Source organism: Anthonomus grandis, chromosome 5 (assembly GCF_022605725.1).
Source record: "Anthonomus grandis grandis chromosome 5, icAntGran1.3, whole genome shotgun sequence".
Taxonomy (NCBI): domain Eukaryota; kingdom Metazoa; phylum Arthropoda; class Insecta; order Coleoptera; family Curculionidae; genus Anthonomus; species Anthonomus grandis.
In genome coordinates, this window is record NC_065550.1 from 13052964 (window position 1) to 13080588 (window position 27625).

At 33.7% G+C, this 27625-nt stretch overlaps 1 protein-coding gene across 1 annotated transcript; it reads left to right on the forward strand.

Moving 5' to 3' along the window:
- The first annotated feature begins 501 nt into the window (after positions 1–501).
- Positions 502–14639, forward strand: LOC126736363 (uncharacterized). The gene is made up of 4 exons (XM_050440681.1): positions 502–733; positions 788–944; positions 12503–12645; positions 14453–14639. The coding sequence occupies exons 1-4, from the start codon at positions 593–595 to the stop codon at positions 14543–14545; spliced, it is 534 nt and encodes a 177-aa protein (XP_050296638.1). The 5' UTR covers positions 502–592; the 3' UTR covers positions 14546–14639.
- The last annotated feature ends 12986 nt before the right edge of the window (positions 14640–27625 follow it).

Consider the following 27625-nt stretch of genomic DNA (forward strand, 5'->3'; position numbering starts at 1 on the left):
TTGTCAATAAGGTTGTTGTTTTATTTTTCTTGTGTGTAAATTACAAAATACGTAATTAAAAGGGGTACAAAGCGATAAAAAATGCTATAAATTTACAATAATAGCCCCCAAAAAGTTCCAAAATTGCCCCAAGATATATATTTTTTAATTATAGCAAAATCAAGAGCTAAAAAACCTTGTGCAAGCCGGCAATAATTACGTATTTAACGTATATAGAAAAACCTTCATAATTTCCAAAGTTTTGTATTTTTTCTAATCATCCTCACTTTTTTATCAATATTTTGACCACACACCACGCACAACATTCTATGTAAAAATTTTCAAAAAAAAATTGGTTTTTAGACGTCCCTTTAACTTTACCGGACCCTTCTCGTGAAGTTTTCTCAATTACAAAAAGTCTTGAACATGTTGAAAAAAAAATTCCTTTAAAAAAACGTCACTAAGTTAAGTTTGACTTTCCGTACGTGTAACGGGCGGAAGTCACTACCTAGACAAACAAACCTTACAAACCTAACCTCGTTACGATCAGCTGTCAACACAATTACAAACCCTTACATAATTTTAAATAAAAAAATTATAAAAGGGACCCAAAATGCTTATCACTCGCTACGATCCCGACGCCAAACGGTATCATTATTTCGATACTCCGGATGGCGAGGATTTGCCTCAAAAATTATGGTGTGTTATGAGGCCCACCATTATGGCTGCCTCTGCAATTGGGATGTGTGATATTGTAAGTACCTTTTTGAGTGCCATCGTTTTTTTATGAAATTCTTTTACTATCTAGCTTTTATGGAGTCACCCCAAAGGGTACACTGCGACTGCTCTACGCTTTGCAGCTGTAAGCTTGCCAATAGTTGGTATTGCTGGCACTTTTGTTTTGGCAACCAACACCATCGCAAGTATCAGGAAAAAGGATGAAAGAAAAAACTGGTTCCTTGGTGGTGAGTATTACAAATGCAGCTAATGAGTTTTATTTTAATATATAATATACAGTGTGCCCATATCGGTCTCAAGGGAAGGCCAACATAAAAACCTAGTTTAGTTTATGCAATATATATCCATATACAATCATGTCATCATATTTTTAATATCTAAATAAAAAAGAACATTTTATATAACACAATTAACACAAAAACTTTTAAGTAACAAGAAATGTAATTTAAAAATAAAGATCACAATACAGTTAAATTTCATCTTGAACTTCTTACATGTGATCTGCATATTAAAATCTCTACATTTAAGAACATTGATGCAAAGGGTAAAAAACATCATCAATTTATGAATCAAACAAAATAAAGAAGCAAATGGCCAGCATTTTGAGCAACTATTGTAAACAATTAATTTTCGAGCTCTGGTTTCTTGCATTTGGCAACACAGTTATCCAATCTATAGGCAACTCTATTCGGGTCTTCATATTAATTAACTTCTATTTATTTATTTAATGAATACATGGGATCAACCCCTTTACAAAAAATAAATAAAATTTCTAAAAAAGAAATAAAACCTATAGACTACCTAACCACTAATCATTAATGAACAATAATTATCAGACTTAATATTAATAACAAGGATAATTAAACTGTTTTACAAGCAGCAATAATAATCTCTCAAAATCTGAACAATTAACAATGCAAAATTAGCTAAGAAAAAACAAAATATATTATTATCAATGACAATTATCAAATGTACTTCAAATTATTAATCATGTGTCTCTTAAGTATAACTTTGCATATTCAGCAAATTCATTGTTTCATCATAACAATGGTCCTTAGGAACTGGAATGTGAAGTTTTTAAAGGCAGAATTGTAAACATTTATTTTGAACTCTCTCCAGTGCCATACAATTATTCATGTAAAGAGGAGGCCAAATTATTGATTCATCCTCCAACAAAGAGACAAGTGATATGTACAACCTTTTGCAAGTTTTAACCAACAGGTCTTTACAATTGTGCAGGATAAAAGCAAGGACCTTAGAGGCTTTAGTTATTATAGTATTCACATGGGTATTAAAATTCAATTGTTCATCAAAAAATATACCATGGTCCTCTACTACTTCAGTGTACCTAAGATTAACTTTATCAATAGGAGGAAATTACCTGTTCTTTTGTAGAAACTAATGTAACTGCATTTACCCACATTCAAAGCCATACTATTACCAACACACCATTCACACAATCTATTCAGATCATCTTGCAAGAGAACCATGTCTTGTTCTGAACTGATCACCCTATATACCTATAAATTATCGCCAAACAACAGAAAATTACTATTTTCAAAACAAACCAAAATATCATTAATGAAAATATTGAACACCAGAGGAGAACAATGACCACCCTGTGGAACCGCAGAGGTCACACTGATAAGGCATGACCTAGCATCACCAATTTGTACCTGCTGAAATCTGTCAGAAAGAAAACTCGCAAACCAGGTCACCAAACAATCTGAAAAGCCAAAAAGTCTCAATTTTTCTAGTAATATCTATGATTGACACTGACAAATGCCTTCGAAAAGTCTGTATACATTACATCCACTTGTCCACCACTCGCCAAAGCATTCAACAGAGCATCCTGATACAACAACAAGTTTGTAATAGCAGACTTGCCACGACTGAAGCCATGCTGTTCACTTAACAGAAGTTCTTTGCAATGAAAATTAATTTGGTCATAAATAAGACTGTCCAGAAGGGTCAGCACTAGATTTAAGGGGTAATCCAAGGATCATTTAAAAAATTAATCCAACAGATAATTTAGGATTTGGAATAGTCATATTTACACCAGCCTGCTGAGAAGGTAAGACATTATTATCTCCATTATAGATAGTAGAAAAAAATTGGGCAAATCTCTCTGCAATTTGTTCACAACCTGCAAACTCCCCATTATTATTAGTCATTAAGTCAGGAAACCTATTTGTTGCTCTCCTGTTATTAAACTTATACCAAAAACTGTTGGGATTTGTATAAAGTAATTGGTCCAAATTTGAAATAAAGTTCTGGTAACAAGTCTCCATTAGAGTTTTGCACCTAGCTCTAAGATCTGATAAGACTTCATAGTCTGCAACAGTATGACTAGACTGATATTTCTTATGTGAAATTTTCTTTTGTTGGCTAAAGTACTTTAACTTCCCTGAAAACCAACTGTGAAAAGACAAGGTTTTAAATCTCTTAAGAGGCAAAAACAAAGCTATAGCCATATTCAGTATACGATAGATATCTAAGACTGCATCATTAATATTAATTACATTCAAAACAAGGTCTCAGTTAACTTCACACAAATAACTATTAACACCCAAATAATGTGCATTTCTAAAGTCATAAAAGTACTGTTCAAAATTTTTAAGTTTTTTCTTCACGATTGTTGAAAGTTAATTCAAAATGATAAGGCTTATGATAGACAGATTTATCAAAAATACAATCAACAGCTTCACTCACAGCTAGATCATTCCTATTTGTAAAAGTAAGATCAAGAAAAGTATTTCTATCATTTGGCATAAAATTCCTTTGAAAAAAGTTAAGGTAAGAATAAAACTACCCTATTAATCCACCACCAAACTTATCATTTTCACAAAGAGCATCCAGAACGTTAAAATCACCAAAAATAATAAAGTCAGAGTTTGAAAATTGTTGCCTGAGAATATCAACTGACTGACAATGCCCTTCATAAGAATGCATATTGGACCCAGGTTGGATATACACCCCTCTAATTACAAAATTCATCCCGCCCACATTACAAGGTACAAACAATTGCTCAACTGAATCGTACTGTAATCTATGTTTTTTGGCAAAGTCTATAATGGAAATTAATACACCTCCACCTCGATTCAAATCATCTATTTTCATCGACATCATAACAAAGTATAAGAATTGTCAATAAAAAACTACTATTATATTGCTATACTAGTGCTAATAAAAATAGTATAAAATTACAAGATATGAAAGGAAACACATTTAACTAAATTTAGTCAATAAATCTACAGTTAAAAAACTCTGTCAATGAGTAAAAAGGACAGTCAACTAACATGGTTCGAAGAGCTTTCTTAAAAGTTGGAAAAGTCTTAGCTCCCTTTATTCTATGTGAGATATGATTAAAAATTTTGTGAGAGTTGTAATTTCCGGACCATCCTGTACCTGCGACAACCGGGTAAAAGGGATGTATAATTTATCTGCATTTCGAGTTTTATAAAAATTAAGATATCCAAATCTTATGTTGGAAGGATTTTTATGTACTTGACATGCACCCTCCAAGATATAGAGTTTAATTATAGTTAGGATTTTTTCTTTTTTAAAAGTACCACAGTAAGTTTCTCTGAAGGAAAGTCTAAACATCGTACGTACAATGCGCTTTTGATTTATTAGCACTGTTAGGAGATTTTTTATATTTTAATAGTTAGCTCGCCATACCCACGGTTTTAAATACCTCATACCATTTTGTATCACTCGACATTCCCCTAATTCGGCAGAAGTGCTCGTGATTTATGGCTTTGTACCCGGAAAGCGCTGAAAAATACGCGCCGTCAAAGGATCGGTTCCCGCGATAAGTTCGAGCCGCCTGTAATAAAAAAGAAGTAGGGCATGCAAAAAATAATAGTTGTAACGAGTCTGAATTTCGGTTTTCGCCTTTAAAACAGTCGTTGGAGAGTAGTCTTTGCGATATGTTAGATCAGGTGGTTGCATATTAGACATGTACCGGGCTCCGCGCTCTTTTCTAAAAATCCATAAAATATAAATAGTTGTATATAAAGTAAAGTGTAAAATCAGAGATTGCCGCGATTAACCAGTTAAAGTTTAGGAGAATAAATTAATTTCTCGTAACCAATTACACGACTTTCTTTTTCTGTCTACAAGTCGAACACCCGACGTAATCCCTAATTAAATAGGGTGGAACCTAACATAAAATTTTGATCCTTCGTGCCTGATGTGGAAAATATGGTAGTGCGACCCATATTTAGTGTATTTTCGTCGATGTTCCAGCAACCAGTGTTCCTAGTAGCAGGAAAACAAGTCAATAATTAAAGGTTAGTCAATTATAACCCAAGTAATTAAAGCCAGCAGTAAACCTAGGGTCATCCTGACTTCCAAAACGTTACCTTAACGTTTTTGATGAGCTGTTTTGTTCAAATTAAGCTAAGATTTGTGCAAGTTGGTTTTAATTACACCTATATAGTTTGGTTTTTATTTTCTATTTACATTTTAACCTTCGTAACCTACAGTAATTAAGCTGTTTTGTGGATTTTTACTTGAAACCTATATTTATATTTTAACCTAGTTCAATAAATGCAACCATAATTTAATGTAGAGTTTATATAACCCTTAATAAACTAAATCTTTCAACCCTAAAAACCTATTTGACATATTATAAACTACATTTTTAGCTCTAAACCTTATTTTTTTTTGATTTAAACTTACATGTTTTTAATGTTTTTAAGATTAAAATTCTCATATTCACCCTTCTAAGAATTGAGTTATGCATTTTAAATAGATTTTTGCATATATAGCCTTAAAAACAAAATATTTGTATCCAGCCTACTAAACTATTGATGATAAAATTTAATAATTTAATTTAAATTTTATTTGGTGTGTTTTTTAATGTCTTTCAGGTTTTGTAAAATTTGGTTTAGCCTTGGTGGTTTAACCCATTAATTTTTAAATTGTTGTTTTAAGATTTTTAACCTTTAATTTTTCCTTTTTGGCATAAGTAAATAAGTGCAAAACTTTTTATTGTTTTCTCAGTTACCATCAAAATGACGGAAGATCTTAGTTCAGAACAAATTTTAGATAAAGCTAAGGTAGAAATAAAATTCCTCATTAACAAAAGAGGTCACATGAAAGCCTCTCTAACTCGTTTCCAAACATTTTTAAATGCCTTACCCCAACTCGAGCTTTTAACTCCTTCAGACCTCGTCCAAATTGAGACCAGGTTTAAAGCTGCTGATTCCCTTTTGCAGGAATTTGAACAAATTCAATTGGGTATCGAAGACATTTGTTTAGTGCACAAACTGCCTGATGCTCAAGATCAGACTGAGGTCAGATCAGACTTCGAGGAAAAATACTTCTCAATAATTTCTAAGGCAAAACTTATATTACAAGCCACCAATCTCAAAAATGCTAGCAACAATCCTAGTTTAACCGTTGAGACTCACCCTGAGCTCAGCAACAACCCTATAAATAATATGGCTAGTATTTTATCCACTAAATTACCTTCATTATCCATACCAGAGTTTTCTGGTTCTTACGAATCATGGACCCAGTTTCATGAAACCTTCGAGGCTCTTATTGATAAAAATCCCTCGTTACCCAAGGTGCAAAAATTTTACTATCTCCAGTCTGCCCTTAAAGGAGATGCTGCCCAGATAATTAGCTCCCTTACAGCCACCGATGGCAACTATGCTGTTGCATGGAATTTACTCAAAGAGCGCTATGAGAATAAGAGGGCTATAATTCATGCTCATATGAAAGCAATTTTCAGCTTGCCATCCCTCAAAGAAAATAACCATATCCAGTTACGCAAATTCTTAGATAACTTTCAAAAACATTATCGATGTTTAAAAAATCTAGGTGAAAATGTGGATAACTGGGACACACCCTTAATATATCTACTTACCTCAAAATTTGGCCAACTTACACGTAGGGAATGGGAAATCTATTCCAAGAATTTTGATAGCCCTTCAATCCTTAACCTCACTACATTCCTCACAGAGCGTTGCCACCTCTTAGAGTCAATTGATTTTAAAGTGCAAAATAAACATGATCCAAATCCTCAAAAGAGTTATGGTACACCTAAGACATTCACCAATGCCGTTTTTGAAAATAAATGTCCTGTTTGTAAAGATAGCCATTTTGTCTATGCATGTGAGAAATTCCTCAAACTTCCTGTGAGCGAAAAGTACAATGAGGCGAAACGTCTAAAATTATGTACAAATTGCCTACGTCCAGGTCATTTTGCATCTGTTTGCACATCCAAACATTCTTGTAGAGCTTGCCAGCAAAGGCATCATTCATTGCTACATTACCCCACAAATAACTTTGAGAAAGATTCCAGGCACATAACCTCAAATGTAAATCCAAGTATTACTAAACAACCCTCTCAAAAAACGCTTTGCGCCCAAATAAGGGCAACCTCAAGCAATAACCATGATGGTATTAACCCAACACAGTTGCCCAATCCTCAAAGAGGTAACATAAATCCTCATCTTTGTGAAACCCCGAGTTTCTTGCCATCGAATCAATTACCCCACGCTACTTCACACCAAGTGGTAGTAGATCAAAATGTTTGTAATCCTCAACAAGAGAATAATCTTCAGCCTGATTTGCCTATTGATTACAGTTTTGCTTGTGCTAATTCTGTACCAAATACTTTTGTGCTCCTATCTACTGCTTTAGTTTATGTTTATGACAGCTGTTCGAGACCCATACCCTGTAGAGCCTTACTTGATAGCGGGTCACAGTCTAATCTTATATCAAAGACCTTGTTTGATATCCTAAACCTCAAGTATGAGAAAGTGCACATCCCTGTTTGTGGTATAAATCAGGGAACAACCTATATTAATAAGAAAACCTTATTAACGATTAAGGACTTAAGTAAGAGTCATCATTTTAATCTGACTGCCTTAGTAATCGATAAAATTACCGATAAATGTCCTCAGCAGACGCTAAATGCATCTAATTTCATTATTCCCAAAGAAATTACTCTGGCAGACCCCACTTTCTTTGAATCCTCTGAAATTGATCTCCTTATAGGAGCTAGTCTATTTTATGACCTGCTTATTTCAGGTCAAATGAAACTTGGAACAAGGAATCCTATCTTGCAGAACACCAAACTTGGTTGGGTAATTTCTGGACCTATGCATGTTTCCAAGGGTTTTACACCCCTGAAATCCATATCGGCTTTTTCCTTGAATAATGAGTTTGAGCTAAAACAATCACTTGAGAAGTTTTGGCACATTGAAGAACCCTTCCATGAACCCTGTAAGTTTACCCCAGAGGAAATGGAGTGTGAATCCCATTTTAAGAGTACCTTTACTCGAACTTCTTCGGGTAGATTTGAAGTTAGTTTGCCCTTAAAGGGCACGGTATCCAAACTAGGTGATTCCCAAGAAATTGCCATGAAAAGATTTTTGGCTATTGAAAGAAAACTTACAAGGAACCCTGAACTTAAATTCTCTTACACGCAATTTATTCAGGAATATGAAAAATTAGGACATATGTCAAAATTTAATTCGCAAGAAAAAACGTCAGACCCCATCTATTACATGCCCCACCATGCCATTGAAAAATTGGACAGCACTACTACCAAGTTAAGGGTAGTGTTCGACGCCTCATCTAAAACAACAACTGGCATTTCTCTAAACGATATTCTAATGGTTGACCATTGGTATCACGTGATTTCGTCACAAAATCCTGCAGATATCATCTCTAGAGGTATGAGCCCAGTTGATTTGGAGAGTAATAATCTTTGGTGGCACGGACCCTCCTTTTTATTGAAACATAAAAGTTTTTGGCCTTCAAATAATCATGTGTCGAATTACGCTCGACAAAATACCGAGAAATCTAAAATAATCGACATTAATTCTAAATCCTTAATACTCTTTGCAAAGGAGAGCAATAATTTTGTTATGAGCCTATGCTCGAAATATTCCTCTTATTCAAAGCTCATTAATGTAGTCGCTTATTGTTTGCGATTTCATTTTAACTTAAAATATAAAGACAAAAGAATTACTGGCGCCTTATCCCAAACTGAGGTAATACAAAGTGTCAATTGCCTTGTAAGGTTAATTCAGAGTACCGCGTTTCCTGAAGACCTATTCAGCCTAAAAAATAATAAGACGATAAGGCCTAGTAGTAAGCTTAGTACTCTCAACCCTTTTCTTGACAGTGATCTCCTCCTACGAGTAGGTGGTCGATTAAACCATTCTAAGCTGACGTTTACCCAAAAACATCCTATACTGATACCTTATAATCATCCCTTTTCTAAGCTTGTTGTCACCCATGAGCATATCCGCAATCTACATCCAGGAACGCAAGCTACGCTGTCATTTGTGAGGCAGCAATTTTGGCCAACAAATGGCAAGCAACTGGTTAAATCAGTGATTCGGAAGTGCATAATTTGTTTCAAGTCCAATCCTCGATCATTAAAAGCCCAAATGGCAGCTCTACCCAGTGTCCGGGTTACTCCCTCCTATGCTTTTTACAATACCGGTGTAGATTATGCCGGACCTTTTGTTCTAAAGGACTCCAAATTTAAAAATAGGAGGCTTCTTAAGTGCTATATTTGTTTGTTCGTGTGTTTGACAACCAAGGCAATACACCTTGAACTAGCTACAGAGCTTACCACTCAATCTTTTATTTCTGCCTTTTTGCGCTTTGTATCTAGAAGAGGTCTATGCAAAAATCTACATTCTGATAACGGTTCTAATTTTGTTGGGGCTAAGAATGAGTTTGACAAAATTAATACTATTTTAAGAGATGAAAGGTTTCAAACTGCGCTAAGGGATAATAAAATTCAATGGAGTTTTATTCCTTCTCACTCGCCACACTTTGGTGGTCTTTGGGAAGCTTCGGTAAAGTCCACCAAACAGCATCTTAAGCGTGTTTTAAATAATACTCCTCTACACTATGAGGAATTCTATACCCTGCTTGTACAAATCGAGGCCATACTGAACTCCCGACCGCTCACTCCTCTCAGTGATGACCCGAATGACCTCGAGGCGCTGACACCAGGGCATTTTCTTATTGGTCGCCCTCTTAATAAATATCCAGAGCTGGATTTATTGGACGTTCCTGATGGCCGCCTCTCCAGGTATCAGCACCTGCAAAAGATGTCTCAGCACTTTTGGCAGAGATGGTCTGATGAATTTCTGCATACCCTGCACCAAAGGTTCAAGTGGAAGTCCAAGGTCAAGCCATCGGAGCTATTAGGTTCTCTGGTCCTATTAAAGGAGGACAACCTGCCTTCCTTGCAATGGAGAACAGGACGTGTTGTCGACTTACATTCTGGAAGTGATGGAACAGTTCGTGTAGTGAGTGTGCGAACTTCTAGTGGTGTTGTGAAGCGCTCTATAACAAAGATTTGTCCCTTGCCCATCGAATCCCCCCGTGACATTCGCGAAAGTGAATAAAAAAGGGCTATCCCCTTATTGACGCTGTAAAATGTGTTTATCTTGCTTAATTTAGTATTATATGAAATCTATATTTTAAGCTAGCTTTTAGTTATGCTTTGTTCTTCCAGTGGAATAATCATTTGTATTTATTTTACGAAATGTTCATGCTAATTTTTAATAATACAGTCCACTTCTCATCCTATTTGTACTAGGAATATAATCCTTTTAGTTTAAGATTACCTATTTGTTTTTTGAAAAAGCAATGATGCGTCTATTTTTAAGCGTGATTTGGTAATGTAATTTAAAGCACAAATGTTTTTGCTGGTGTATATATGTTAATTTAAGTACCTAACTGCTTATGTAAATCTTAGTCTTAATTTTGCAGTCTCTGATTTAGGTAAGCATCTCATCTTCATTTTCTGATTATTTTGAAAGATATCTCCTGGATACTTTCAAGGGCGGCGGTATGTTAGGAGATTTTTTATATTTTAATAGTTAGCTCGCCATACCCACGGTTTTAAATACCTCATACCATTTTGTATCACTCGACATTCCCCTAATTCGGCAGAAGTGCTCGTGATTTATGGCTTTGTACCCGGAAAGCGCTGAAAAATACGCGCCGTCAAAGGATCGGTTCCCGCGATAAGTTCGAGCCGCCTGTAATAAAAAAGAAGTAGGGCATGCAAAAAATAATAGTTGTAACGAGTCTGAATTTCGGTTTTCGCCTTTAAAACAGTCGTTGGAGAGTAGTCTTTGCGATATGTTAGATCAGGTGGTTGCATATTAGACATGTACCGGGCTCCGCGCTCTTTTCTAAAAATCCATAAAATATAAATAGTTGTATATAAAGTAAAGTGTAAAATCAGAGATTGCCGCGATTAACCAGTTAAAGTTTAGGAGAATAAATTAATTTCTCGTAACCAATTACACGACTTTCTTTTTCTGTCTACAAGTCGAACACCCGACGTAATCCCTAATTAAATAGGGTGGAACCTAACAAGCACTCTCCCAATACTGGAGGAATTACCCCAAGCTAATAAGGCATAGGATAGAGTGGAATGCACTGAGGCATAACAAAAGCTTTTAAGTATATATGCATCCACATAGTCTCGAAGCTGCAAGATGGCATAATTGCTGCTGGACAATCTACTGCACACAGATTCCACCTGAGGATCCCACGATAGATGTCTATCAATTACAATTCCCAAGAACTTGGCAGAGTGTTGTTGGATGATGCTACTTGACTCCTCTCTAAGGAGTAAGCTCCGGTCCTGAATAGCTTGAATCAGAGTGAAAACAATGAAATTGGTTTTTAAACAAAGATCATTTTTCTGGCACTACTCCGCAATATGAATCAACCAAGTGTACCCTCTTGGAGATAAAACGGCTTACACCATAGTTAATACTCTTTTTCGTTTTCTTTCAATTTAACATTACAAAAGTTCAAAAACGCCATAACTATGAAAGACTCTCTTTTCGACACTTGTGACAACTTGAAACACTTGTGAAAATGAAAACTCCCCAAATAATCATTTTTAAATGATAAATTCCATCACTTTTACCCGACTTAAAATTTTTCATTATTACATTAATTGATTTCAAAAGCTGTCTTAAGCAAATCTCTCAAGCAATAATAAAAATAATCTACCTCTACCAGTCGACTCATCTAACTAGAAGCATACCAATCCGAAACAAAAATAGTTTTCAATTCCAAAATTCCTTTGGTAGAACCAGAAATTTATACTCTGTTTCATGTTTATCCTTTCCCTATATCAGCTAGTAGAGCCGGTTTTCACATAATTTCAACAATATAAAAATATATTTATAGTGATTCGATGCCGTCTTTTGCAAAGATACGTATTTTGCAAAAGACGCTGTAAAACTCTAGGACAAAATCAGAAATTGTGTCTGGACATACCTTATCCAATCCATAGAGATCGCAATCTTTGAAGCGCAACTCTTAAAACAGGATGCCCAACTACTACTAGAAGTCATATCCCGGATCTACACCAGCAGATGAGTTCCAACCAACTTGGAGAATACACAAGCGCAAATTCCAAAGCTTTAGATTTAGCAGCATCGTTCTCAGTACTTTGGAGAAACTACAAAGTTAATTTCAGCTTAAGAAGTTGCTGCAAGATATCAGTTTTTAGCCAATTGAAGGAGCTATTTTATGTTGAAATACAAAACTTTATTATTGATCCTTCCTCCAGAGACTAGTTTAAGTTGCATAATTAATCTTATTTCCATTTAAAGTTTGATTTTTTAATTAATAGTTATAATCTTTTTTATAAATAAATTGTTTTTTTTTTCTTCAAAGTGAAATTGAGTGTTTAAGAAATAATATAAATGTTATTGTCAGTGTCAATCTTATTAAATCAATTATTTATTTATAATATTTTTTTTAGGTTTTATTGCGGGCAGTTGTATTGGAATGCTCAAAAGGAGAGCGATAACTGGTTTTAATATGGGAATGGCTGGTGGAATTATAGCCTTTGCCATCAAAGAAACTAAAAGGAATGGATGGGAAGTTATGCCATCACATACAAAAGTAGGTAGATTTTGAATACTTAAATTTAGTAAGTTTTTCTATTTTTTCTTTGCCTGTTCAGTAAATTACAAGTCTCTATAGATGTGAGGCAAGGTTGCCCTCTTCGCGTTGTATAGGTAGACCAGTAACACATGAATTACAATATACAAGATGTTTTCAAAGTTGATTCATTTATTTTAACATCTTGTAGAACTCATCAAAAGAAGTTAATACACCAAAACTCACCCATATAAAAATTGCACAATAAGACAGTTACTTCACATTATTGAACTTTTTTTTTAATTTAAAACCATACAATAACGCAAATTTAAAGATAAACGGTAAGAGTAGTAAACAAAAAATACTAAGAATTTACACGACATTCGCTGAGAATGAATATCAAAACATTTGTTCATTAACATTCTTATTTTTCAAAACTTACTTTGAAAATGTATGGTGTGATTGTAATTTGTCTTTTAACTAAGGTGTACTTCGACGGCATAATCTAATAATTAGGTAGCAACTTTCGTTTAATATAAATATGATTTATATCTAATATTGTCTTAACTCACATGTTTCCTTCTGTACAGTAGTGTTTAACTTTAGCAACATATGACTGTCTTGAATTTTATATTATGGTATATGGATATATGAATTAGAATTGTTTTTTTGTAAGTTGGTGCTATCTAGATCATAATTTGCAAGTTGATGTAGTCTATAAGGATTTTTTTAAATATAATTTTCGATAATTTGAAGATATTATAATCAGACGTTATTAAATGCTGGGCTTTTTTATCAGAAGTTCATGAAACTTATGATATGTTTATTATTGAATTGCTGTATATTTTATATTGCTCAATTCTGGAATTACAAGTATGTATGGTGATTTCGGTTTAAACATATAAATAAGAGTATGCAAAAGATGAGCTTTTCGCGTGATCGTTTTATTAATGCTTTTATTGGCAGGCGCTCAAAACGAGGTCTAAAAATTACTTTTTCTGAATTTTCAAAATGCTCTCATCCCATTACTTCTGGTCGAATCCCGTTATAACCTGGTGTTTTCGTGGTGTAGGTGATGGGGAGAAGCCGCTGGTATAGTAGGTCGAATTCGAAAAAAGTCCATTTTTTGTGAAAAATGTCGGTACTATACAACGTGCCCAAGATAAGGAGGGTCAGTACAGGGATATCCGTAACCATGAGAGCTAGAAAGTTGGTTAAATGGGAAGAATTTAGCGGCTTTGGGTGCTCAATAACATGCGGCTTTGAAATCTAAAAAATTCCGAGTAGTTCCGGAGATATCCGAAAAAAACCGAATTTCCGAAAAAAACATTTTTCTTGCCCAATTTATTACAAAAGATTTTTAAAAAGAAATTACAGTTTCTTATAGCCACTTTTTCCTCTCTTTAAGATGCCGTCGGGCCACCATCATCAACTTTTTTTTTCAAATACGGACCTAGATTTTTGATATCAAATAATAAAAGTGCTTTTAATTCCGAATTTAACGGTGTATCACAAGTTGTGGTTTAATCATGTTTTAGATCTTTTTTAAGCGTTATTAAATATCTTCGATACCTCAGAACAAAGTAAGCTCTGGAAACAAAATAGTCGTCATAGAGACATGGTTTTTCATGTTTTCTTGCCTAAAATTTTAGAATTAAATAACTGAATGTTTAATAAATAAGTGGAGGGAGGATTTTCTGACTGCAGGATTTTCATTTTACTTGGCTCTACTCTTGTTTTTTGTAAATTTTTTTTTTCTAATTTACTTCAAAGCATAATACTCTTACTTAAATGTCTTTAAATTGCATTTTAACTTTTAACTTTTTAGATGCGAAAGGGAGGAGCTTTTACTTGTTTGGGAGATTATTCTTTAACAGCAGAAAGACCGAAGAACTGGACTACCTGTGAGTCATCAGAATGAATTAATATTTATGAATTATGTAGAATTTAATGTCAAATATAAACAATAATAATTATACCTATTTGTTTTCAAATAAATGTGCGTTAAGTTTTAATTATTTATTTTATTAGCAACATGCAATTATTAAATATTTTACGCCACTTATAGTAAAGTCAGTAATGCATAAAGCATAAGTTGTCAGGTACCAAGCACTAAACAGCATTTATTTAAAGAACAACTAAATACAAGTAAATCCTATCACAAGCATCACAAACTCCATCCTGAAGAAGGAGTTTAGAGTGAGTTAAATATACGTCCCATTGTAGAAGCTATTAAACCAAGTTCCAGTATGAAGGGGCGTGCGTGACGAGCAATGAGAATTTTCATTGAAAGGTTTAGTTTTTGTTAATAAGTATCGTAATGTGTTTTGTGATTTAAAAAAAGTTCTTATATTAAATTTTTTAGCAATTCTTTTTATCTTATCAGAAAAACCTGAAACAAATGGTAAAATAAGATTTGTCGTAAAAATTGGTTGATTTAATTTTATACGTGGATTATCAAATTCTTTAAAGCAATTTTCCAAAAATTCTTTGGGATAATTATTTTGTATTAAGATATTTTTAATAAAATCTTTTTCAGTTGCTAAATATTGATTATTACAAATAATGTTTGCACGATCAGATCATATAAACTTTTTACCACTCATCTTTTTACCATTATTGGATGACTAGAATTAAAATGAAGATATCTATTAGTATGAGTTAGTTTACGGTAAATTCCAGTTTCAAAACTGTGTAAATCTTTTTTAATTTAATATCAAGAAAAGGATGCTGACCATCAGCCTCCTTTTCAAGAGTAAATTTTATAGTAGATTCTTTGGAGATAATGTAATTTAAAAAAATTGTAAGTTCTATTTCGTTATGGTGATATATTGAAAAAATATAATACAACAACAAATACAAAATATAATACAAACAAATAACAATATAATATCGCCACCATATTTTAGGTTTTTTTCAAATGTATTAATAATTTCCAATTCAAAATTTCCCATAAATATATTACTTAAAATTGGTGAAAGATGAGAACCCATAGCCATACCAAAGTTTTGTTGATAAAATTCATTATTGTATTGGAAATAAGTACTTTTTACACAATAGGTTAAAAGTTCTAAAATTGTAATAACGCTTAGTGTGGTACGTTCAGCTAAATTATTATCATTCTCTAATTTATTTTTAACAATATTTAAAGTTTTGTCAACAGGAACATTAGTAAAAAGACTTACAACATCAAAACTTACTAATAGATCATGAGGGTTAAAATAAATTGTAGAGTAAGTAGTAAGTTTTTCTAAAAAGTGTTGAGAATTTGTAATGTAAGAATCAGTATTATTAGTGTATGGAATTAAGATATTTAAAAGATATTTTGCAAGCGGATGAGTAGGTTCTCCAGGTAATTATGTACAGAGTGCCCAAATAGATTCAATGGGTTTGAAACTTCCAGCAATAAATCTTAATAAGTTTTCAGGTGATTATAAAAATTGGCTTGAATTTCGAGATCTGTTTGAGTCATTATTTAATTCGAATGAGTCATTAAACAATGTGCCAAAAATTTTACTACCTTCGAGCATCCCTAGAGGATGGGGCGGCTCAGGTGATTTGTGGGGTTGAGACTACTGAAAGTAATTATCAGATAGCAGGGGATATGTTGTGCAGTAGGTACAATAATGAAAGTATTTTAGTGCAAAATCACATAAAGTCCTTACTTAATATACCCAATTTAAATTCTTCTAAAGATAATAAATTCTAAAGAGTCATGTTTTGAGTTACAAAAAATGGTTGACGCAGTATCAAAACGCATTCAAAGTTAATTTTTATTCTTATTTCTAAATTGCACAAAAGGACAAAGCGTGAGTGGGAAGAAAGGAAAGTGATTTGCTCCGATTTAAAATCATTCCGTCAGTTAACTGATACAGAAGTATTGGGTTAATGGCATCTTCTTGGAATATTCTGATGCTAATTTGGTGCTGTATGTCAACTACCTCTACCGCTGGTTGGAGAAGCGACTTCAGGTTGACTCAATATATACAGATTTTTCCAAAGCTTTTGATCGGGTTAACCATGGGGTACTCTTGCAGAAGCTTAGGGCTTTAGGTATTGTGGGGCCTCTTCTTCAGTGGATCTCACAGGGCTGTCACTCGGGCCCTGTTTTGTTTTGCCTCTTTTTGATTGATTCAGTTTGGAAACTTGAAAATTATCGTGTGCTTATGTTTGCTGATGATGTGAAGCTATTTAGGCTTATCACATCCCTTTCTGATGCTGTGCTCCTGCAAAAAGACCTCAATTTGTTCTTTGATTGGTGCCACTTGAATAGAATGTCCCCTAATATCAATAAGTGCCATAAGATTACTTTTTCTAAGCAAAGAAACCCTATTGCTTTTCTTTATAAAATAAATAATGTAGCAATTGGTGTCAAAACAGAGGTTTCTGACTTAAGAATATTTATTGACTCCAGGTTGTCTTTTAAAAGTCACATCAATCAGGTGACTGGTGGGGCAATGAAAATGCTGGGTTTTATCCAACGGTCTACAACTGATTTGTCTTTGTTTACTTTTAGATTACATTATTGCTCTCTTGTTAGGCCCATCTTGGAGTATGGCTCAATTGTGTGGTCCCCGTCATATAACTGCTACATTGAGCAGATTGAAAAAACTCAAAATAAATTTTTAAGGGTGGCGGCTTTTAGATGTGGTTACAGGAGACAGGAGTATTACTATCAGTGGGTCAGGGATAACCTGAACTTACCCACATTAGAGTCACGAAGAACATTACTCGACTTATGTTTTATGCATAAGGTTTTAAATGCTACTATAGATTGTTCCGAGTTATTTTCTCTTTTTAAACTTAGGATGCCTTCCAGATTGAATAGACAATCAGAAATATTTTCAGTCCCATTCCACCATAACAATTATGGCATTAATGAGCCAATTACACGAATGGCTCGAAGTGCTAATGGTCTGTCAGGACAGATAAACTTTTTTGACTCTAGGATAACCAGTGGCGAAGCGTACGAGTAGACAAGGTAGACACTGTCTACCCAAAATTATCCAGTTATTTGTTTTTTAATTTATCACGTAATTATTTCATGTAATTGTTGAATTAAAATTAAAAAAAAATTAACACAGAACGTAGTCGCTATCCTTACTATTATTAAATAGTATCTAAACATCATTAATCCGAAGGCGCGCCCCGCCTGCCGCACCGATTAAGATAAAAATACAAGGCTGATACCCAATTAATGTATACGAGCCCCAGGAAGACACATTGATATTTGTCTTCCGAAATTCGGAGCATCTAATCGAACCAAATACGCATCATGCAGGCGACAGAGGTCCGACTGCATCATTATTGAGCCTATTACGTATGCAAAATTTACTCGCAGGAAAGACATTCGAGCTTTTGTCTATCGAAGTCGACCAGCTATTTTATTATGCTGTTAGGGGTTATTGTTTATGGACACGCTTGATCTGGTTGGCCGCAATACATCTTCAGTTTGTTTTTTAATGAATCTGCATTTGTAATTTAATAATTAGTATTTTAATTTTTGGGTGTATAGAAAAGGTTTTTTTAGTAGAAATTTTAGTGGTTATTTATGAACGACTGTTCGCTATCGGCAATTGTATTTTAGTTGTGTTTTTTTTGTAAGTAGTATTTATTTTAATCTATCTAACTTTTTATGCTAGTGGTAATTATTTTTTTCTTTTTTATATCACTACATAATTTTTCTCTTTGAGCTAATATTTCATGCGCTTTCATTCTCTATTTCATTAAAGTGAATAATATTGAATACAAATTTTTTTCTAATTAACGATTTTTATTGTTTGTCTACCCGAAAAAAAAGTTCACGCTTCGCCACTGAGGATAACATCTTTTAAGGGGCAGTTAAAGAATATTATTTCATAGGGGCTTTAATTAATTAACTTATCTACACCTTTCATTGATTTATAGATAGTTTTGTATCTGAATATATATGTTTGTATGGGTATGCTATGTAACACTTTTGTGAATGGATTCCGTAAATAAATAAATGTATGTTTAGCACATCCAGAGTTCAACACGCCAGGTGAAATTGATCTTCTAATCGGTGTGGGTGTCTATCTGAACCTAGTATGCGTAGGCCAAGTGTATTTAGGTAAAAACATGCCAACATTGCAGAAAATCCAGCTATGTTGGATATTAGGGGGTGAATTTTAATCTCATCTCTCTGTGCCAAGGTATCAATGTAATTTGACAACCAACTTGGATCTTCAAGAGCAGATTACAAAGTTTTAAGAAAAACTTCAAACTTCAAAACCCCTTCTTTCTGGAGAGGAAAAGTGATGTGAGGAAATATTTAGTCAAACTACAACTCATAATGAGGAAGGCAGATTTATTGTACATATTCTTTTAAAAAAATCGCCTGAGTACCTTAGAGATTCAAAACAAAATGCTATTAAAAAGTTTCATTCTCTGGAATCTAAACTTTAAAATCCTGTAATAAACATAGAGTAAGAAAATCATGTAGGAAGAAACTTTATACCCTATAATGCACATGTACGAAGCTTGTATGGTGAAAATCGGAATCGTATGTCGGCCATCTTGCTTTGCAAAATTGACAGGAGCTGACAGAAATTACCTTGTTGACATTGACTGATAGAACATCATTTGTCAATTGTCCTATCATTTGAGTTTGTTTTTCATTTTAAGGTATGCTGGAGCGTTGCGTGAGTTAGGTTATTTTAAGGATGCTCTTTTAAATTAATAACTTTTTTCCTAAAAAGTTCTTTTTCAATATAAGGAGTAATGTTTGAATTGATTTGAAGCAATTCCAGGTGTTCGGTAAGAAAACGCGATTTTATTTATTACTGTTGTTTTTTTGTATTGTCAATTTTTAGTCTGTAATAAAATCAAATTCACTTGGTTTCAATCGACATGTTTCACCTTTCAAATATTTAATTTTTAATTTGATTATTATAAATACATATTACAAAATGTCTGGCCTCTCGTTGGCTTTTCCACAATTAAAAAATTTATTAAATTATCTTCAATTTAATTAAATAAAATTAAATTGATATATCTTGAAATGTGAAAAAAAAACAAAAATCGACGGGTCTCAGGAATTTTGCGAGATAAAATTTGATTAGTTTTAACTGAATTTATTCCAGTTAAAGTCACCACACTGTATATCGCTTATATCGCTTATATATTGCTTATATATTGCTACCTTTTGAAAGACCAGCATTAGTAAGAATGTCTTTCCTATTCTCAAAGAGAAATGAATATTTATGAATAAAATTTGTTGAGATATTGGAGCAAATCCTGGTAGTATTGATGGTGACCTAAGGAATAATTAACTTATTAATAAAACTTGAAACTAGAAATTACGGTAAATAGACAACCTGAATTTTTCTTGATCGACGAGGCGACGCGCTCCCAAAACTAAAAATAAAAAAAGTCAACATCCAAAGTGTTAAAGTGTCCTAGGTACCTCAACTCTTCTGAAAAACGCGAAAATCTACGTTCATCTAACTTTGAATAATATTGACTTCTTCCTAAAGTGTGATCATATTTTATTTAAAAAAAACGCTTCATATTTTATTAAAGGGGAAAAGTAGTATTGTTTTGTGCCTGTCAAAATAAGTTGGTAAGATTTTTATGATACTATAAAGTTTTTTTTGCCATTTTTGCCGCCCTATATCAGAGTATTTTAAGGGGTCAAGCAGCTAAGATGGCTAGTTTTATCTGACTCCCATAAATAGTAATATACATTCTAAGAAAGCTGCATATAATTTTAAATACCTAAACGATTTAAATGATCCGCCTTTTTTAATCGGTAAGGTCTGATCTGTTTTATCGACTCGGTTTCAGTATGCATTTTTCTTTTACTTTCTCTATGGGCAGTAGGACAAAAAATACAATAGGTAAAGTCCAGTTCAGAGATCTATTAGAATCTTTGATGTGCCGCGTATAGTCCATGTGGCGGTGTTGCTTACATTGTCACATGGCATGCATGTTTAAATCGCAAAATTTTATATGGAAAGAGTCATAAAGTAATATTCTAAGCGATATTTAATCATTCCATTAAATAAATAAATGTTTTAATATTTTTTTTCATTTGTTTATTTGATACGTAAAATTTGAGTACATACGCCCACGTACTATTTTGTTAAACGTCTGACCTCAGTCACAGCCACTTTGCGTGCCTGAAAAGTTGCACAGGTCCGGCTTTAAAATTTATTTGTATTTAAAATTTTATTATTCGGGATTTTTGGGTTTAGTTTTATAAAGTTAGAAATTCAGGATAGTTAATAGCAATATAATATTTAATTTGAAGATAAGATTTAAGTACGTCAAATCAGTTTAATCATTAGTTTTTAGCGACATCAGTGGGGTGTTTATAATAAGTGATGAGAGAATAGGTGGTACAAATTACTTAGGCCCATTTATTCTGTGGATTAAGGCATTGAAGATTTACTTTTTGACACATAAGGGTAAAATGTTTTGGTTTGTCCTAAAATTTTATTATATTTCCTTTTTTTTGGGTATGGACATTTATTTTTATTTGGTGGTTATTAACGGGGGTTTTGGCTCATGAAAACCCCATCCGTATATTTAGTATCAACATCTTTTGATAAAAAGTAATTATATAGTCAGAAAAGTGGAAGTATATTTTTTTAAATAAACTTTTACATTCAAAACCATATAGCTGTCTATATCTTTTGGGTGTACAAGACATAAGTTTTATTTATAAAAAAACATACTTTGCATCCTAAATCTAATATTTATTAATTTGCTTGCCTCATATTTAGTTATTGTACATAATAGGAGAGATTAGATGAAAATTAACAAGAATAAATGCTTATACTAAAAACTAAAAATCTTATACAAAATACTACATTTTAAGTATACTGATCCTAAAATTACAGTGAGGATACTAAATACTTTTGTAAATTTAACCACTCATTTAAATCTGGCACAAAAAGTTAATACAATTTGTTGCAGGATTAATTACGCTTTAGACGGGATCTGGAGAATCCTAACTTTTATTCATTTGGTTAAAATATTTAAAAATGACTTTATTCTAAATTTTTCTTTCAAAACTGAGACACCCACCATAATTACAATTGCCTTCGACTCTTAATGGAATTCGCCAATATTTTTCATTAAACCACTATCAATATTATCACCATTTTAATTCTTTGTTATTGTTTACAATATGCTGTGCATGGAGAAGATTTCACGGCAATTGAATTGGTCAACCGGTTTACTAAAGCGGACGCCAGTGGCGCCGCGTGTCGAATTATTACGATTTGGCCCGTAATTGTACTTTCCACTAGGCACTCTATGGTTTGCTTATTAGTGACCTATGTATGGGTTTTGGTTGGGCCCATAGCGGCTAAACCCATAAAGTAACGAGTGAAGTTCCTCAATCTCCGGTCTTGCGCCCAGACGTCTTTTGGACTACTACTTAAGCAGTTCCGCGACGCATCTGGGGGTCTTTCCAGCTCCTGCGTCCGTCAAGAGTGAACCGTGCTGCCCGCTGTGACGGAGAGAGGTTTGAAATAAATCTATTATCATCTCTCTCCGCCAGCACCTTTTTTGTTAAAATAACATCTAAAACTAAAATGCATTAGTGTTTCTTCAGTTTCAACGAAATATTTTTGAAGCAGGATGGGTTTTAGTAGTTTGATGCCTCTCGAAACTTCGTAAGTAGTTTTCACCGTTGGTGACATTTTATTTGGTGTTCCGTGTTTCCATTGAGAAATCTCTCTTAGGGCTCCTTAAATATGACAGTGTAAACCGCCAGCCGTGACCCAGCAGTGATGAGGATTTCGCCCTGAAGCCTGAAAAATAATTTCGCCGCCCTTAGCCCCGTCAACACACATCATGCCGTAAGCCCTATGTGGTGAAAAATTGCCCATCGCGGGCTCTCGCCCTCGAAAGAAGAACACCATGGAACTTGACCCGTAAGCACATTCTTTTAATCTTAACCATATTCTTCTTTTGATTTTTTTTGTATGATTTAACATGAATTTTTTATCACTTTCTCATTTTAATATTTAAAACTTAAGTAACTATATTTATGGTATAATTATCTAAATTAAAACAATTCAATGTTACGCCTTATTATGTAATGCTTCCGAAGTGATCACTGACGAATTCAGGTATCTTTGGGTTATAAACTTGTATATATATATATATATATATATATATCTTTTATTTATTTTTGTTTACCTTTTTAAGACCATCTTGTATATTTACTTATATTTACTTACCATGTAGATTTAACTTCTTGTTTCTGATAAATTAAGCTATTGAGTATGAAGACTTTAATAAACACCCTATTTAAATTAAATTAAGGTGTTTTACTACTGAGTGAGTGAGTGTGACTGAGGCAACTGACCATACAGAGAATCCACGAAGCCGGCCTGATAGGTTCTTTTTTTTTTTGTTCCATCTTTTAAATTTAACAGGGTTTCTGGAACCTATCAGATCTAGGGAGTTGTTCTTGTTGTTTAGAACTCTTAAACCAAGACTGTCGAACAAACTCAACTCCCTAGAAATAGCCCCTGTAAACCGGATAGTCTTGCCGGGATAATATTTATAACATAACAAGATGGCGCCCAAATTTTAAAAAGTTTTCTGGTCAAAAGTTGTCATTGGTCATCCTCACTTATCTTGGGGTAAGACACTTTTAATAAAACAAAAATTTAAATTTATTTCAGCAATTTTAATATATATACATTGTACATTGGGTATTGCTGCATCTTCTCTAGGGTTGTTTTAAAATTCTCATAGCTGGGTATATGATGATAATTGGGGGTGAAGTTTCATGGAATTGTGATAAATTCTTTTGGGTGTGATGATTTTTTAAAGGTTAAGATAACTAAGTTTCTGATACTTTTATTTATTTTGTAATGTATTGTAAATTTTGAATTTGGCGGTGGCTAATGTTCATGGCAAGTTATGTAACAGTATTTTATTTTAAATATCGACATTTCAGTGCATAACATACAGGTGGTGTAATGCAACATTTCATTTTTTTGTTAAATATTCACATATTTTATAATTCATTTTTCTAAATTTATGACTGACATATTTTTTTTTCTCCATTCTTTATCTCCGGCTGATAGCATGAATTGTCTTAACTTTCAGGGGGGTGATTTAGTAGATAGTGATGGTGATATTGTGATTATTGTGACTTGGGTATATGAGCATGGACAGTATAGAGATAAAATATGTAGGGACTATAACATTGAATAGCATTCCTTACTATATATAGCTTTCCTGTTATTGACAATAATTAGTTTTTTTTTTGGTATCTTACAAGAAATAATTCTGAGAATTTTTCTATAAACCTTGATAATTTAATTTTAGGCAGGAATATGACTTATTAGTGGTTTTCATATACAAGTACATACTTATTAATAAGGGTTGTTTTAAATAATTTTTTTAAATAGGATTTTGTTTTACTGATAGGAAGGTCAGGGTCAACTTTTATTGTTTAATCAATTTAATAAATCTTCATTGAATTTTGTTGGTATACAGGGTGGACTTTAATCCCTGAATTTTTTTTTTAAATTAATTTAATTTTATTATAGAATTATACAGGGTGGTGTACATAAGTAGTATAAAAGATACTTGAAGTAAATATTTTTTTTTTCTTATTTTGGTACTACAGGGTGAAACAATTAGTGGTTCCAAGTAACTTGTCTTATATTATAGGGAGTTTTTTTTTCTTTTCCTTTTGCTTTCCATATACTTTTTTTTTTTAATTTTATATACTAGATGCTTAAAAAAAAAAAAAAACCGCTCTACAAAGTGGGCGTTTGGCGGAAGTTGGATGACTCAGTGGCGCGAAACATCGGAGTTGTCCAACTCAGTCAATGGGTAGACTAACTTTGTACAGTTAGCTGGTGGTGGTAAAATTCCACTTAGTGCTCTTTTACCAGTATGGGGTGTCTTCCATTAGAACATACCCATACTAAGGCTCAACAAAAATATTTTTAAAAAAATTTATGGAAATTAAGGAAGGAAGGGGAGATTGGATTTTCATTTTTTTTATATAGTACTTTTCTTTTGAAAGTTTTTTTTTTTAATTTAATTTCCTTTTGGTAGATTTAATATATTATAGGGTGTTTGAAAGTTTGAAGATTACTTATCTACTTACATTTCATTTTCTAATTAGGATTATAACTTGTTAAGATTTTCTTTTAATGTAACGTTTCAGCTAGGCAGGGCTAATTAAATAAATTACTTATAGTAAATCTTTGAGGCGAATTAAATTTTTTTGGGCGAAATTCTTTTGCTGGGCTAGGGGAAAATCGGCACTGCTGGGTCATGCTTACTGTAATACTGTGAAAATATAAATTGTTTTCGAATTGTTTTTCTGAATTTGGAGATTTTTTAAGAGTGATTTAGGTATAAAGATATTTAGAGCTTATAGAAATAAAATTTAGATAGGTATTTTATATTAGATATTGTTATTATAGATATGTTATTAGGTATAATTATTCTAGGTTGGGGGGAATCTTACTGAGGTGTTTTACTAACAGTGATTAGTGTTGCAACTCAGTAAAGCGTTTATACTGTCATTGGGATTTTAACGTAGGTTAGGGGCAGTACAAACCCGGGACTTCAGATTTTTTTTTTTTTAATTTTTTTTGGAACGGGGTGGGTTGCACTGTGTGCACCGTACCTTGTTAGCGGCTTAGTTGCTCAAGTTACATCACAATACACAATACATACAGGGGACTATAAAAAAAAAAAAAAAGGAAAGAAAAGAAAAAAATTTATTATTTTTTTTAATTTTTTTTGTTTGTGTTATTGGCGGAGATATTTTTGGGGAAAATGGATATAAATAAATTGGAGCTGGACGAGCTTGAGTATGAGCTATCATCTCGAGGTGCTATCACGGCTGGTACTCTTATTGAAAAGCGTCAACGTTTAAGGTTATATTTGAAATTAGAGAAACTTAATAGCTTGCCGATGTTTGAGGTAATAGAATTGGACCCTGATAACGAAGTTGATATTTGTACAGGAAAGTGTAATTTATTGGAAAGTGCTATCTCAGGTCTTAGTGAATTAAATATTAATAAAGAGTATAGTAGGTTGCGGTCTAAGGCCTTACATATCCAGGGTCGTTTCAAGAAGTTATTAGAATTTCATCCTGATTTTTCTGAAGAAGTAATGAGTTTGTCTACTCAGCTAAATTCTATTATTGATAGGTTAGAAATGGCTAAGAGAACCTTGACAATGAGTGTAGAGGAAATTTTGCAGGTGCCGGTTACTATTGAGGCTTCCCCTGGAGAGGACTCCCTTCTGGATCATCCTCTTCCTGTTTCTCAAGCTCAGACAGAAGTCTCACAGCATCTTTCACCCAATGTGATTCCTTCGACGGTATCTGTAAATCCAGGTCCCTCTTGTTCGTTTCGGCCTGCTTCAATTCCGTTTACTCGAACAGCACCAACTTTTTGTGACCACACTTCGACACATTTAGTTCAGTCACTTCACACCATTCCTTCTACGAACGTTATTTCACAGGATCCAGTTAACCCAATAACGTGTTCTTATTATTCCCCATCGAGGAACTATTCCTTTCCTCCACAATCTAATTCCACCTTGAAGCGGAATGTACCCGTGTTTACTTCTGCTAATGCTAATGATGTCACGATTCCGTTAGGTTCCGATGATCTGGCTAAGAGCTTTTCAACAATTTCAAAATGGCAGTTACATTTTGATGGTTCTGGTAGTGTTACCAATTTTATTGAGCGTGTAGAGGAGTTGGGTTTTGCTTGTGGAATATCTTGGAATCAGCTGCTGCATTGTGCAGTAATTTTATTTTCGGACACAGCCTTGTCTTGGTATAGATCTATACGCAGTGATATCAGGTCATGGGAAGAATTGAAATGTAAACTTAGGTCTGCCTATTTATCGTCAGAATATGAGGAGGATATTTGGTGTGATATAAGGAATAGGACACAAGGTCCAGTGGAGAAGTCGGTAATCTTTATTGCACAAATGCGAAACTTGTTTCGAAAGTTACGTGAACCTCCATCCGAGGAAATGCAGCTTCGCATTATACGCCGAAATTTGCTCCCCTCATTGCAAAATCAACTTGCACTTCACAATTTCACCAACATCACAGAGCTGGAACTTGCAGCACAAGAGATTGAGAACATCCAATTGCGAACTCAACGCATGCAACCTCCTCCAGTAAACCCTAATAATGTCGCCGAGCCTGAGTTGATGTATCAGCGACCAAGAAACCCTCGTGTACATACAATGAATTCTTCACCGCACCTTCAGAATTCTCGTGGTCCGGTGGTTTGTTGGAATTGTCGTAGTACTGGCCATTTGAGTAGTACTTGTCCACAACCCTTTCGTCGACACTGTTTCCGTTGCGGTCGGGAAAATGTGACTACCCGTTCATGTCCAAATTGTAGTAGGTCGGGAAACCCAAGGGCGAACTGTTAGTTAGTCGAGAGATCAGTTCGATTCCTAAGGTCTCGACTAGTAACCCCAGCTACCCTATTCTAGATTACGCCTTCGCACAGTGCAAGGGTGATGATCGTCCTCATCTCGAAGTCTCGATATTTGGTATGAAATTTATTGGCTTATTGGATTCTGGAGCAAATGTTACTGCTATTGGTTTAAGCATATGGAATATATTACAACGTTCAGACATACAATTGTTATCATCACCTTTTTCTCAGTGGAATTTTGGAAATCATAGTTCTAGTAAAGTGATTGGCGCAATTAACTTACCTATTGTTTTGTATGATAAGGTAGCGGTTTGCAGTGTTTTGGTAGTGGAGAAATTGAGTTGTCCATTGATATTGGGTACCGATTTTTGGAAAACTGTTGGTGTCGTTCCTGATTTGCAAAATGGTTGTTGGTATTTTGGTGTGCCGTCTCAGGACATCTGTATCACTGAAGCCATTATTCCTCAGGAAACTTTAACCCCAGAACAGCGATCCGCCTTGGATAAATTGACTTCAAAATAATTTTCTTTAATGGGTGGTAAGCTTGGTCGAACAGATTTAGTGAAGCATCAGATTAA

What these genes read in the sequence shown, in the direction of transcription:
- LOC126736363 (XM_050440681.1), top strand. Translation starts at nt 593, where the DNA reads ATGCTTATCACTCGCTACGATCCCGACGCCAAACGGTATCATTATTTC. An exon ending in CAATTGGGATGTGTGATATT is followed by an intron (nt 734 to 787) that starts GTAAGTACCTTT and finishes TTTACTATCTAG; the next exon opens with CTTTTATGGAGTCACCCCAA. An exon ending in TTATGCCATCACATACAAAA is followed by an intron (nt 12,646 to 14,452) that starts GTAGGTAGATTT and finishes TTAACTTTTTAG; the next exon opens with ATGCGAAAGGGAGGAGCTTT.